The sequence below is a fragment of the Oncorhynchus nerka genome, linkage group LG27, assembly GCF_034236695.1.
Source record: "Oncorhynchus nerka isolate Pitt River linkage group LG27, Oner_Uvic_2.0, whole genome shotgun sequence".
NCBI classification, from domain to species: Eukaryota; Metazoa; Chordata; class Actinopteri; order Salmoniformes; family Salmonidae; genus Oncorhynchus; species Oncorhynchus nerka.
Window position 1 is genome coordinate 69,499,960 of NC_088422.1, and position 13,878 is coordinate 69,513,837.

The window sequence follows — 13,878 nt, forward strand, 5'->3', positions numbered from 1 at the left end:
AGCAAGTGAAATAAACAATAAACAAAAGTGAGAAGACACATAACAACATTAACCAAAAACGATTAGAATTTAACTGAAAATATTGAACTTAAAAAGGTTTTAAAAAGATAGACATTTAAAGTGTTATGTACAGTGTTTTAGCAATGTGCAAATAGTTGTAGCATGAATAATAGGGGAAGATAAATAAACAGATAAATATTGGTGGTATTTACCATGTTGTTTGTGCTTTACTGGTTGCCCTGTTTTCATGGCAACGGGCCACAAATCTTGCTGATGTGACTGCACACTGCAGTATTTCACCTAACAGATATGGGAGTTTATCAATGTGTGATTTGTTTTCAAATTATTTGTGGGTCTGTGTGATATGTGGGAGATATGTATTTCTAATGTCGCATGTTTGGCAGAATGTTGGGAAGTGCAGCTCAGTTTCCACTTCATTTTGTGAGTAATGGGAACATAGCCTGTCTTCTCTCGAGAGCCAGGTCTGCCTATGGTGGCCTTTCTCAATAGCAAGGCTATGCTTACTGAGTCTTTACATTGTCAAGGATTTTCTGAATGTTGGGTCAGTCACAGTAGTCAGGTATGTTGCCACTGTGTACTCACTGTTTAGGGACAGATAGCATTACAATTTGCTCTGTTTTTTGGTCACAGCAAAAGTGTGTCAAATAGTTCTCTTCGTGTTTTCTCATAATTTGGTTGGTTCTGATTGTGTTGCTGTCCTGGGGCTCTGTGGGGTCTGTTTGTGTTCGTGAACAGAACCCCAGAACCAGCTGGATGAGGGGACACTTCTCTAGATTCATCTCTCTGTAGGTGAGGGCTTTGTGATGGAATGTGTGGTCATCGCTTCCTTTTAGGTGGTTATAGAATTTAACAGCTCTGCATGTATTGTTTGGGGCTTTGCATTGTACACAAAGTATATTTTTGGGCAGAATTCTGTATGTAGAGTCTGAAGTGGGTGTTTGTCCCCGTATTGTGAATTCTTGTTTGGTGAGTCGACCCCAGACCTCACAACCATAGAGAGTAATGGCTTCTAGAACTGATTGAAGTATTTTTTGCCAGATCGTAATTGGGATGAATGGTTGTATATTCATTTTGATGGCGTAGAAGACCCTTCCTGCCTTATCTGTTAGATCCTTCACTGCCTTGTGGAAGGTAACTGTTGTGTTGATGTTTAGGCCGAGGTAGGTATAGTTCTTTGTGTGCTCTAGGGCAACGGTGTCTAGATTTCATTTGTATTTGTTGTCCTGGTAACAGAAGCTTAATTGGAACACCATTATTTTTCTCTTTACTGAGATTCATGGGGGCCCAAGTTTCACATAATCTGTGCAGAAGATCTAGGTGCTGCTGTGGGCCCTGCTTGGTTGGGGACAGAAGCACCAGATCATCTGCAAACAGTAGACATTTGATTGAGTCCAGAAGGGTGTGGCCGGATGCTGCAGACTGTTCCACTGCCCTCGCCAATTCATTGATTGTACACTGATTGTACAAAACATTTCCTGGATAGAGACTGACCAGGTGAAAGGTATGATCACTTATTGATGTCACTTGTTAAGTCCTCTCCAATCAGTGTAGATGAAGGGCAGGAGAGAGGTTAAAGAAGGATTTTGAAGCCTTGAGACAATTAAGACATTGACTGTGTATGTGTGCCATATATAGGGTAAATGGGAAAGACAAAATATTTAAGTGACTTTGAAAGGGATATGGTAGTAAGTGCCAGGCGCACCGGTTTGAGTGTAGTCAAGAACTACAACACTGATGGGTTTGTCATGCTCAACAGTTTCCTCTGTGTATCAAGAATGGTTCAGCCAACTTGACACAACTGTGGGAAGCATTGGAGTCAACATGGGCCAGCATCCCTGTGGAATGCTTTCAACACCTTGTAGATTCCATGCCCCGATGAATTTAGACTGTTCTGAAGGTAAAATGGAGTGCAACTCAATATATTAGGCATTCCTAATATTTTGTACACTCAGTGTACATGTTGAATAGGGTGGGGCTCAAGCTGCATCCCTGTCTCACCCCATGGCCCTGAGGAAGGAAATCTGTGTGTTTATTAACAATTTTCAACTGAACACTTGTTGTTTGTGTACATGGATTATATAATCTCTCTCTCTCTCTCTCTCTCTCGCTCTCTCTCTCTCTCTCTCTCTCTCTCTCTCTCTCGCTCTCTCTCTCTCTCTCTCTCTCTCTCTCTTTCTCTCGCTCTCTCTCTCTCTCTCTCTCTCTCGCTCTCTCTCTCTCTCTCTCTCTCTCTCATACTATCACCTGCTTTTTCACAAAATGTAGCATGTCTGTAATATTCCTTTAAATATGCAGAATAATACACTTTTTAGCTATTAGTGCATTCCTTTTGGGGGCCAACCAAACAGTCTTGTGGACTAACTTTGGACCCAGCTCCCATGCAGTCGTTTGGCCAGCTCTGCATTACAGTAATGGAACCACATCCGTTTCTGGGCTTGAGTGAACTTTCTGTTGAAGTTTTAAAGTAATAACACTTATGGTCGTGTTCACATGTTTATGTTTAAAATATTCTCATTGGCAAAAATTTGACTTAAATTTGACTAAAAATAACTTTTTTCAGGTACACGCTGAAGAAATTTCTGGCAACAATGGATATGTTGAACTGTTCTTCTGTGCCAAGAAACTGGATGATAAGGTAATGGATTAGGGGCCTTCTCCTGATGGAAATGTCAATATTGTTCATGGGTGAATTTGTGCTTATTGCTGGCTGTTGAACCTCTCTCCTGTAATTGTGATTTCAAGATTGGATCTCTCTTTTTGACATAATCAGTCATTAACAAGACAAGAAAGATATACAATGCTGATATGGATTTTCTACACTTATAAATGTAACATTTATTTAGATCCATATGCTTTACACTGTATTTACTGGAGGATACGACATACAGGCATCCAACATACAGTGGGGAGAACAAGTATTTGATACACTGCCGATTTTTCAGGTTTTCCTACTTACAAAGCATGTAGAGGTCTGTACATTTTTATCATGGGTACACTTCAACTGTGAGAGACTGAATCTAAAACAAAAATCAAGAAAATCCCATTGTATGATTTTTAAGTCATTCATTTGCATTTTATTGCATGACATAAGTATTTGATACATCAGAAAAGCAGAACTTAATATTTGGTACAGAAACCTTTGTTTGCAATTACAGAGATCATACGTTTCCTGTAGTTCTTGACCAGGTTTGCACACACTGCAGCAGGGATTTTGGCCCACTCCTCCATACAGACCTTCTCCAGATCCTTCAGGTTTCGTGGCTGTCGCTGGGCAATACGGACTTTCAGCTCCCTCCAAAGATTTTCTATTGGGTTCAGGTCTGGAGACTGGCTAGGCCACTCCAGGACCTTGAGATGCTTCTTACGGAGCCACACCTTAGTTGCCCTGGCTGTGTGTTTTGGGTCGTTGTCATGCTGGAACACCCAGCCACGACCCATCTTCAATGCTCTTACTGAGAGGAGGTTGTTGGCCAAGATCTCGCGATACATGGCCCCATCCATCCTCCCCTCAATACGGTGCAGTCGTCCTGTCCCCTTTGCAGAAAAGCATCCCCAAATAATGATGTTTCCACCTCCAAGCTTCACAGTTGGGATGGTGTTCTTGGGGTTGTACTCATCCTTCTTCTTCCTCCAAACACGGCAGGTGGAGTTTAGACCAAAAAGCTCTATTTTTGTCTCATCAGACCACATATCCTTCTCCCATTTCTCCTCTGGATCATCCAGATGGTCATTGGCAAACCTCAGACGGGCCTGAACATGCGCTGGCTTGAGCAGGGGGACCTTGCATGCGTTGCAGGATTTTAATCCATGACGGCGTTGTGTGTTACTAATGGTTTTCTTTAAGACTGTGGTCCCAGCTATCTTAAGGTCATTGACCAGGTCCTGCCGTGTAGTTCTGGGATGATCCCTCACCTTCCTCATAATCATTGATGCCCCACGAGGTGAGATCTTGCATGGAGCCCCAGTCCGAGGGTGATTGACCGTCATCTTGAACTTTTTCCATTTTCTAATAATTGCGCCAACAGTTGTTGACTTCTCATCAAGCTGCTTGCCTATTGTCCTGTAGCCCATCCCAGCCTTGTGCGGTCTACAATTTTATCCCTGATGTCCTTACACAGCTCTCTGGTCTTGGCCATTGTGGAGAGGTTGGAGTCTGTTTGATTGAGTGTGTGGACAGGTGTCTTTTATACAGGTAATGAGTTCAAACAGGTGCAGTTAATACAGGTAATGAATGGAGAACAGGAGGGCTTCTTAAAGAAAAACTAACAGGACTGTGGGAGCCGGAATTCTTACTGGTTGGTAGGTGATCAAATACTTATGTCTTGCTATAAAATGCAAATTAATAACTTACAAATCATATAATGTGATTTTCTGGATTTTTGTTTTAGATTCCGTCTCTCACAGTTTAAGTGTACCTATGATACAAATTACAGACCTCTACATGCTTTGTAAGTAGGAAAACCTGCAGTGTATCAAATACTTGTTCTCCCCACTGTACATTTCAGCGTTTGTTCTATTAAGTCTGAATTGAACTTGGCTTTCTGTAAATGCTGGTTCCCCGTTGAGACAAGCATTGTGAGAATGGTGTGTCATGGACCTTTGACAGATAGCCAGAGGAAGATGAGTGTGTGTGTGTGTGTGTGTGTGTGTGTGTGTGTGTGTGTGTGTGTGTGTGTGTGTGTGTGTGTGTGTGTGAGCGCTAAAGCGATGTTACGGTGTGGTTCTCTGTTTGCAAACAGCTCCTCCACACAAAGCATCCCACAATGGACCACTGTCCCTGAAGCTCTGCAGGTGTCTGTATTTCCTATAGTAGCAACAAGCCGTACCCGAACACCTCCACACTTACCCCCTCTCGCTCTCCTTGTCTCTCAACTAATATCTCCGCCTTTCTCCTTCTATTCCTCCTTTACTCAGCATATCTCTCAGCGTCTTCCTCCTTTTCTCTGCATATCTCTCAGGGTCTTCCTCCTTCACTTTCTCTGCCTCAGGCTAAAACATACTCTTAGTGATTATCTGCAAAATACTGTTTCCCCCCTTTTTTCCTACCATTCCATTTTTGTCTGTAATTTAGGAATTTATACATTTCAAGTATCCTGGCTCTGAAAGGCTACCTTGCAATATCCAAAGGACATGATCGACCTGTCCTTTTCAACTCTAAATTCCTGTGCCCTAACACAAGATGAGGAAATCAATCCAACATGGGGCTCTCTGTGCAAAGACAGCACAGACAGCAGTAGTTTTTCAACAAATGGCTTGATGGAGGAAAGCTATGGAAAATGCATGGTGAGCTCAGTAAGAGGGAGTTTGTTGTCGGTAGAGCATTTAGGAGGGCTACGAAAGATATTTGGCAGCAGATTTTGGGAGCTGGAGCACTGAGGCACCTACAGTAGAGCTGGCACACCCACGCAAGGCTCAAGGCAGAAGGTTCATGTCTCAGTCAACAAGACTGGAATAACTCTCTGACATCAATGATTATAGCAGAAATCTTCTTCCTGCCTCTCTATGCTCTCAGAATGCTACCAAGCAAAGGGTGCAATTGGCCTCTGACTCTAAGCAGTGTTGGGGAAAGTTAACAGGGAGTGGAGGTAAAGTTCTGCTTAGTGTGTATTCATCAGAGCAGAGCCCACGCTCCCTTGTAAGGCATTTATTAGAGTTAGCAAGTTACAGTCTTTTTGATTGGCTGATTGGACCTAACCCAGTAGAAATAGGGTCACGATGAGCAATTTCATGTGGAAATAAAAACAGATTTCCAATTGCACTGTTTGTGATTTAGAGACAAACAATAAAGGCTAATGAAATCTTCAGTGTACATTGGAGGCAGGGAAACGTATCAATGGTGGTATGGTGTGCTTTAAAACGTTCTCTTTCCTTTTCTTATCGACATAATTACATTTCAGTTGCCCAACCCTGTCAGCAAACTGCTTTAACTTCCAAAAAGGTTATTTGGCTGTCCCAATAGGATAACCCTTTTTAGGTTTCAGGTAAAAGCACTTTTTGGTTCCTGTTGGAACCATTTTTGGTTTTATGTAGAACCCTCTGTGTAAAGGGTTCTACATGAAACCCCAAACAGTTCTATTTGTAACAAAAATGATTCTAACTGGAACCAAAAAGGGTTATTCAAAGGGTTCCCCTATGGGGACAGCCGAATAACCCTTTTAGGGCGGGAGAAAAATAGTCAGTAGGCTGGAGATGGAAAGTGGGAGAGGGAGGGGGGGGGGGGATGGCCACATGCTCAGGCAGATTAATTGCCAGGCTACTATCTTTGTATGGAATCTGTCCGTTCCAATGACTTTGAGGATCCCATTACACTGAGAAATATTACTCTAATAGACTATGCACATGATCTATACCACTCAAGCTATAAATACTGCCTGCTTCACGGTGGTGATCAGATGATGATGAGGCACTTTAGTATTGTAGTTGATTTACCAGCACAATGGTTGATGGCTCGGACAAAGTACCTTTTCAAAGGTTTGCATTTAAACTTCTTGAACGTTTAACCTTTTGTTTTCAAAGTACTCGAGAAGTGAGATACGTAGAAAATATATATAATTGTAGATGGAAAGAGTTGCTGTGACAACCACAGTATGAGCAACATAGATCAGGCAATGAAATATCCCCCATTTATTTCTAATACTGTAATGCTGCCTGAAACGCTATCCAAGGTACTGAACAAACTGCTGGAGGACATTATGGAACTTGTAACATTATGGAACTCAGTAGACCGTGCTGGTCAAAGTTAACTTAATTAATGGTGCCGATTATACAAGTGGTGAGAGCTGTGATTGCTGGACAGGGATTAAATGTTGAATGCACGTCAGTCCACAGTGACGCCACTGGCAATGGGTTGCCGTGGCAACGATATTGGGGGCTACCTCCCTCTCTTTCCTCCCTGGCTGTCCCTGTGGAGCTGTATCAGGCTAATGCAGCGAGAAACGGGGACATTAAATATCTTGTTTTGTGCCCCCCTCTCACTCTCTCACACACTCGTTCTTTCTCCCTCCATTCCTTTCTCTAACACTCTCACACACATACACTACATGATGTACAGAAATACTGTCTGCTGAGCCCTGAACAATCAATTGACCCAAACAAGCTGTAGTTGCTCTCAGCCTTACCTTGAGACTCAATGTTAAATGACTCTTTCACACCCTTTTCCTGATTTGATTTGTTACAGCGGTGAACAATACACCACATGGACAGGCAGGGGACAAGCTGTGTCAAATTTAGCACCAGGATGACCAAGCTAACATGATGACATCTGTGTGTGTGTGTGTGATTACAACAACTTGTTTGTTATTTGATTGTCTGAGATAAATGACTGTACATTAATGGCTCAACCAGAATTAGTGTTTTATGTTTGATTGGTTTGTATATTTGACAGGATCTCTTCAGTAAGTCAGACCCCTTTTTGGAAATATATCGAATCAACGATGATGGGACGGAACAGCTCGTTCACAGAACTGAGGTAATAGACACATTCATTCCTTCTTTCTGTATCTACCTCTCCTTCTCCATGTGCGGTGAAAGTTACTCATGTCTAATGTGCTCTTGCTGTTGCAGGTAATCAAAAACAACCTGAACCCCGTGTGGGAGCCCTTTAAAGTGTCTCTCATCTCTCTGTGTAGCTGTGATGAGGACAGGAAGCTCAAGGTAAGAAACACAGGAAGTCATAGTGTGATGGTTTAACATTGCTGCTGTGGTGTCGATGAATGAATGAACGGAACTGGTGAATGAAGTAACTTACTGGTGAATAAACAGTCAATATCAGAGGGTTCTGTCTGTCACTGTCTGGTTGTGTCACAGTGCCTAGTCTGGGATTCTGACTCCAGGGGAAAACACGACTTCATCGGAGAGTTTTATGCCACCTTCAGAGAAATGCAGAAAATTGGCGGTGGAAGCAAGGTCAGTCGAACGGAGAGCGAGTGCTGTCAGTCACTGTTGAATGTTTGATGTGTGTCACGGATGTGTCACTTATCTCTGACAAAGACAGAAACAGGTGAAAGGAACGTCGCGCTGCTCTTCTATGTTCTGCAAGTCGTACCGCAGGTCTGCACCAGACGTCCAGACTCGTAACCGTGTCTCTGTATGTGTTGTCTACCTCTTGTGTTGAAGGTCACATGGGATTGCATGAATCCAAAGTACAAACTAAAGAAAAAGAACTACAAGAACTCTGGGGTGGTCATCCTCAGTGATCTCAAGGTTAGAGCCAACATTTACAGCTCCTGCTCAGCAACTCTCCACTATTGAATACATAGAGAATCATCCCTGTCTCTTTGCTATACGGTTCTACTCTCTCAGAACATGTACACATAGTGCTGATGAATTAGTACTGCTCGTTTCAGAAATGCGATCATCCTCAGTTTACTGTCCACCCCCACAACCCAAATCTGTAAATGACTACATCTGTGGGTGGCTGTCACCGTGCTTTTCCCCCTATGTTTTTAGTTCGCAGATCAACGTTTTTTAAATTGGTATAGTTGTTTTGGTGTCTCTCAGGCCGATTGTTTCGGCAGCCTATCATTTGGATGATTTCATTTGGATTCATTAGTTTACTGCGCCTCAGCTCATGTGATTGCTGCTGTGTCTCAGTTTGAATCCTCTGCCGCCCCCACTGGGTGTGTGATCTCTAACTGGCATGGAGAGAACACACTGCACATCACAGAGCTGCTGCCCTCAGACTAAATGAAATCATCACCATTCTCCATGTTCATGCTTACTACATAATACTTGTTTTCTAAACACTGATTGCTACTGAGTAGTGGTTTAATAATAGTTTTAAAATACATACTTGTTCTTTTGTAAATGGAACAGCCATTGGTTAAAACTGGAACTAATCTAAAAACATTGATCAGTACTCTACCGAGTCTGAACCCCCAACCTCTGGGGTTTAGTTTAAAAGCTTCCTCTCTGTTCTGCAGCTTCACAGAGTGTATTCCTTCCTGGACTACATCATGGGAGGATGCCAAATCCACTTTACAGTAAGTTGAGCAGCCGATGCATGCACTAGCAGGTCATCATCACTTAGCAGCATGGTACAACGCTATGCTAACCTTCAAAACGTGTACGATCCACTGACTGCCTACGCATTCTATACATGTTAATGGTTGCTTACCTTCGTTAAGGTGTTGGAATAGACAATAGACGTAGTATTTTAACCTGCCTTTGAAATTTAAACCAGTGTTCCATTTCCAGGTTAAGTGCTGTCATCAAGGCCAGTGTTTTGATTAAATGCTACGTTCTCTAAGTGTGAAACATTACATTCTGCATTTTTTAACTAATTAAACATTACCCTGCTGACTGGCATTTTCTGTTGTTTCCGGATGATTCTCTCACTGAAGGCTAGCTCCTTAGAAGGATAGCTGAGGCAATAATGAATATTCATTTAGGGGAACGGCTATGTTAGGAGCACTGCTTCATTGTTGCATAGACAGCCTTAGGTATCACTTTCCACAGATGAAGAACACTATAGAAGTCCTTTGATAATGCACTAATGATTCAAACAAAAATACCTGCAGAATATTTGCATGATCATTACCCTTGTAGAGAAGCTCTGCAGTTCTCCCTGTGCCTGTATCTTTAGCACTGCTGACGTCAATGCATCCTGCACATATGTTGGTCGTATAAATTGCTCTGAGAACATCTGCGCAATGACTGGACATAAAAATCTAAATTTAACAGACAGCTTCAGCAATGTTCATTTACGTATCTTAGATATTTACGTTTTCACCCTATATTATACAGAGTCACTTGCGTAAGCAGTTATGCAATTATGCTTGAGGACATGATTGCGATGATATTACAGTATTTAAGACCTTGTGAGGGCGCTCCCGGGTTGGAATGTCACTCAATGGCGCAGGCTCCAGACACTTACACAATGGAAGTCAATTGATTTGTCATAATCTTCCTCTATAGAAACACAAGTTTGACAGAGCACTGTACAGCGTAGCCTGCTTCAACACAATCTGCATGGACAGGTAGACCCTAGGTCTAGTGTTTATGGTGTTTGGTTTGTTTACAGTCTTCTATGAATCTGTCATTGCTCTAGGTGGCCATTGACTTCACAGCCTCCAACGGAGACCCACGGAACAGCTGCTCCCTGCACTACATCAACCCGTACCAGCCCAACGAGTATCTGAAGGCTTTGATAGCAGTGGGGGAGATCTGTCAGGATTATGACAGGTTAGTCAGCACCACGCCTCTCTGCCCAGCCTCTCATCCTGATCTCTATCTGTGGGGCTGCTCCCTACACTACATCAACCCGTACCAGCCCAACGAGTATCTGAAGGCTTTGATAGCAGTGGGGGAGATCTGTCAGGATTATGACAGGTTAGTCAGCACCACGCCTCTCTGCCCAGCCTTATCTTGATCTCTATCTCTGGGGCTGCTCTCTGTATGTCTATCAATGGGAAATTTTAACTTTAACCGAGACAGTGGTTCTACTCCATCTAATTCCCAGCTATGAGGAGGTAATGGAATTCGTGGAATGTTGAAATAGAATAGAATTCAGAGGATCCTTTCTACTACTCACTGAAGCATGAGTTGGAAAATGAATGACAGAGTTGAACAATTATTACAATGATAAGGCCTTCAGATCGAGTGATAACTCACGTTGTTTTGCCGGTGTTGAAGGTGTAACTGCGGTATGAGCCCGCAAATCGGCGAGTGGCTGTTCTTGTGTGTTACAAATCACTCCCTTCCTATTATCCCTACCGCGTTAGAAGTTCAAAACTGCAATAGAAAGTGTGCATGTTTTCATTTTAATTTGGATGGGGATAGGCTATCAGTCTAATCGAGGTGTAGACAATATAACATCACACATTCGAGTGTCTGAACTTGTAATGTGACTGCATGAACTTCTAACACGGCTGCATGGGATTTGTCCCAAATAAAGGTGGGTGTGGTTTTGCTGCATCCAATGGCAGTGTCCGAGATAAGGTAACGCAAGGAGCCGCTTGTGGATTTGACACCACCAAAACAAAAAAAACAGTAATTTTCATGCATTAATTAAATTAAGGTCCACTTGCAATTCTCATACCCACTGCCGACACTTTCATTAAATCCCTATAGTTCCACCTTACTAGGAGGAAATTAGAGCAAACAAATTGCCTTTACACAGACATTACAAATGCATGAGGAGGCCCTGGGGAAATCTCAGATGAAGTTGCTTGGAGGCAGAATCAGTGTTTGAGATGAGGCTAGTCTGCTTAGATTTACTGCTGCCTCTGCTGTAGACAGCAGGTCTTGTTCCATCCGTGGTGGCGGATGCAGCATTTCCTCTGTCCTGTGGTGCTCACTGCACCCTGTGATATCCTATTCTGTCTCAGCCTGGCAAAGACTGCCTGTGCCTGGCGGAGTGGCCAAATCCCCCTCCATGGCTGGCAAGGGATCATTACCCCGATCCAGAGGAGAGGACACCCAGCCTGGCGCAGTGGCACAGCAGGATTAGCAGAGGCAGGGAGGGACAGTAGCAGGATGGGCAGAGACAGGGAGGGACAGTAGCAGGATGGGCAGAGACAGGGAGGGACAGTAGCAGGATGGGCAGAGACAGGGAGGGACAGTAGCAGGATGGGCAGAGACAGGGAGGGACAGTAGCAGGATGGGCAGAGACAGGGAGGGACAGTAGCAGGATGGGCAGAGACAGGGAGGGACAGTAGCAGGATGGGCAGAGACAGGGAGGGACAGTAGCAGGATGGGCAGAGACAGGGAGGGACAGTAGCAGGATGGGCAGAGACAGGGAAGGACAGTAGCAGGTTGGGCAGAGACAGGGAGGGACAGTAGCAGGATGGGCAGAGACAGGGAGGGATAGTAGCAGGATGGGCAGAGACAGGGAGGGACAGTAGCAGGTTGGGCAGAGACAGGGAGGGATAGTAGCAGGATGGGCAGAGGCAGGGAGGGACAGGAGCAGGATGGGCAGAGACAGGGAGGGACAGTAGCAGGTTGGGCAGAGACAGGGAGGGATAGTAGCAGGATGGGCAGAGGCAGGGAGGGACAGGAGCAGGATGGGCAGAGACAGGGAGGGACAGTAGCAGGTTGGGCAGAGACAGGGAGGGATAGTAGCAGGATGGGCAGAGGCAGGGAGGGACAGGAGCAGGATGGGCAGAGACAGGGAGGGACAGGAGCAGGATGGGCAGAGACAGGGAGGAACAGGAGCAGGATGGGCAGAGACAGGGAGGGACAGGAGCAGGATGGGCAGAGACAGGGAGGGACAGGAGCAGGATGGGCAGAGGCAGGGAGGGACAGGAGCAGGATGGGCAGAGACAGGGAGGGACAGGAGCAGGATGGGCAGAGACAGGGAGGGACAGGAGCAGGATGGGCAGAGACAGGGAGGGACAGGAGCAGGATGGGCAGAGACAGGGAGGGACAGGAGCAGGATGGGCAGAGACAGGGAGGGACAGGAGCAGGATGGGCAGAGACAGGGAGGGACAGGAGCAGGATGGGCAGAGACAGGGAGGGACAGGAGCAGGATGGGCAGAGGCAGGGAGGGACAGGAGCAGGATGGGCAGAGACAGGGAGGGACAGGAGCAGGATGGGCAGAGGCAGGGAGGGACAGGAGCAGGATGGGCAGAGACAGGGAGGGACAGGAGCAGGATGGGCAGAGACAGGGAGGGACAGGAGCAGGATGGGCAGAGACAGGGAGGGACAGGAGCAGGATGGGCAGAGACAGGGAGGGATAGTAGCAGGATGGGCAGAGACAGGGAGGGATAGTAGCAGGATGGGCAGAGACAGGGAGGGACAGGAGCAGGATGGGCAGAGACAGGGAGGGACAGTAGCAGGATGGGCAGAGACAGGGAGGGATAGTAGCAGGATGGGCAGAGACAGGGAGGGATAGTAGCAGGTTGGGCAGAGACAGGGAGGGACAGTAGCAGGATGGGCAGAGACAGGGAGGGACAGTAGCAGGATGGGCAGAGACAGGGGTAGAGAGGGACAGAGGGCAGAGGGCAGAGGAGAGGCAACAGCAGAGCCATAGGTAGAAGTGGAGAGATGGCAGAAGAAGGGTGCACAGGGCTCTTAAGGGTTTGGGGAGATAATGGTTTCAATGGGCTGGGGAGAGTTGGAGAGACAGTCTGTATATTTTAATTTGTGTGTGTGGTCACATGACTTTCCTTATACTGTATTTGTTAAGGATATGTCATTGACTGGTTATTATATTATTGTTACACTCCTCATTTATAAATGACTAATTCAATATTTATTCAATATACACCAGGGCTATCGGAGACAGTCTTGTCAGACACTGGTTAATTAGAAACAAATTATTTCAAATTGGGTCTATTTTAGAGGAAAGATCCTCTTGTCTGTCGGCACAGAGCCAAATGAGGATTTACACTGTGAGTCATGCCAGTGTTGGCTCCTCCTCTTGAATGTGTGGAGAATGTTGGCTGCCTAATTAAAGAATGCAAGAGATGACTGTAGAACAGCAGAAGACCTGTTGGAGAGACACAGACTCTAGCTACCTGGAAAAGAGATGTGTAGGTAGCTAACTCAGTTTGGTGTTGGGTGTCACAAACATGCCTTTAGGTGTTGCGCCTACGTTACATATTGTGGGTTATCTCCTCCCACGACAGGCTGTTATTCAAGTGCACAACGTGGGCATGCAGGCCTCTTGTGGTGAACATCAGGTGATGTTTGATCACTTTTACAGAGTAGGAGCTGGATTAGGAGCCGGGCACCTTTTGCTCTGAGTGGGAAGTGGCTGGTTTTCCTACTGAGAGGGGAACGGGGCTCAGTGAAGACACCCGCTTGCAAGATCCTCTCTCACACCATGTCACGTGGAAGTGAAAAAGAGGTGCCAACATGGAGCCCACACATTGGTGCCATCCTCATTAACAGGCCTGTGAACAGCCTCACATTTGG

The 13,878-nt window shown here is 45.2% G+C and overlaps 1 protein-coding gene across 1 annotated transcript in view; it reads left to right on the forward strand.

Annotated features, from left to right (window-relative positions):
• LOC115112227 (copine-7-like) overlaps positions 1-13,878 on the forward strand; it is a 52,390-nt gene that overhangs the window by 17,715 nt on the left and 20,797 nt on the right. The window contains exons 4-10 of the mRNA XM_029639146.2: positions 2,582-2,656; positions 7,406-7,489; positions 7,585-7,674; positions 7,828-7,926; positions 8,137-8,223; positions 8,943-9,002; positions 10,070-10,203. Of these exons, the coding sequence (XP_029495006.1) occupies positions 2,582-2,656; positions 7,406-7,489; positions 7,585-7,674; positions 7,828-7,926; positions 8,137-8,223; positions 8,943-9,002; positions 10,070-10,203 (629 nt within the window). The remainder of the gene's footprint in view (positions 1-2,581; positions 2,657-7,405; positions 7,490-7,584; positions 7,675-7,827; positions 7,927-8,136; positions 8,224-8,942; positions 9,003-10,069; positions 10,204-13,878) is intronic.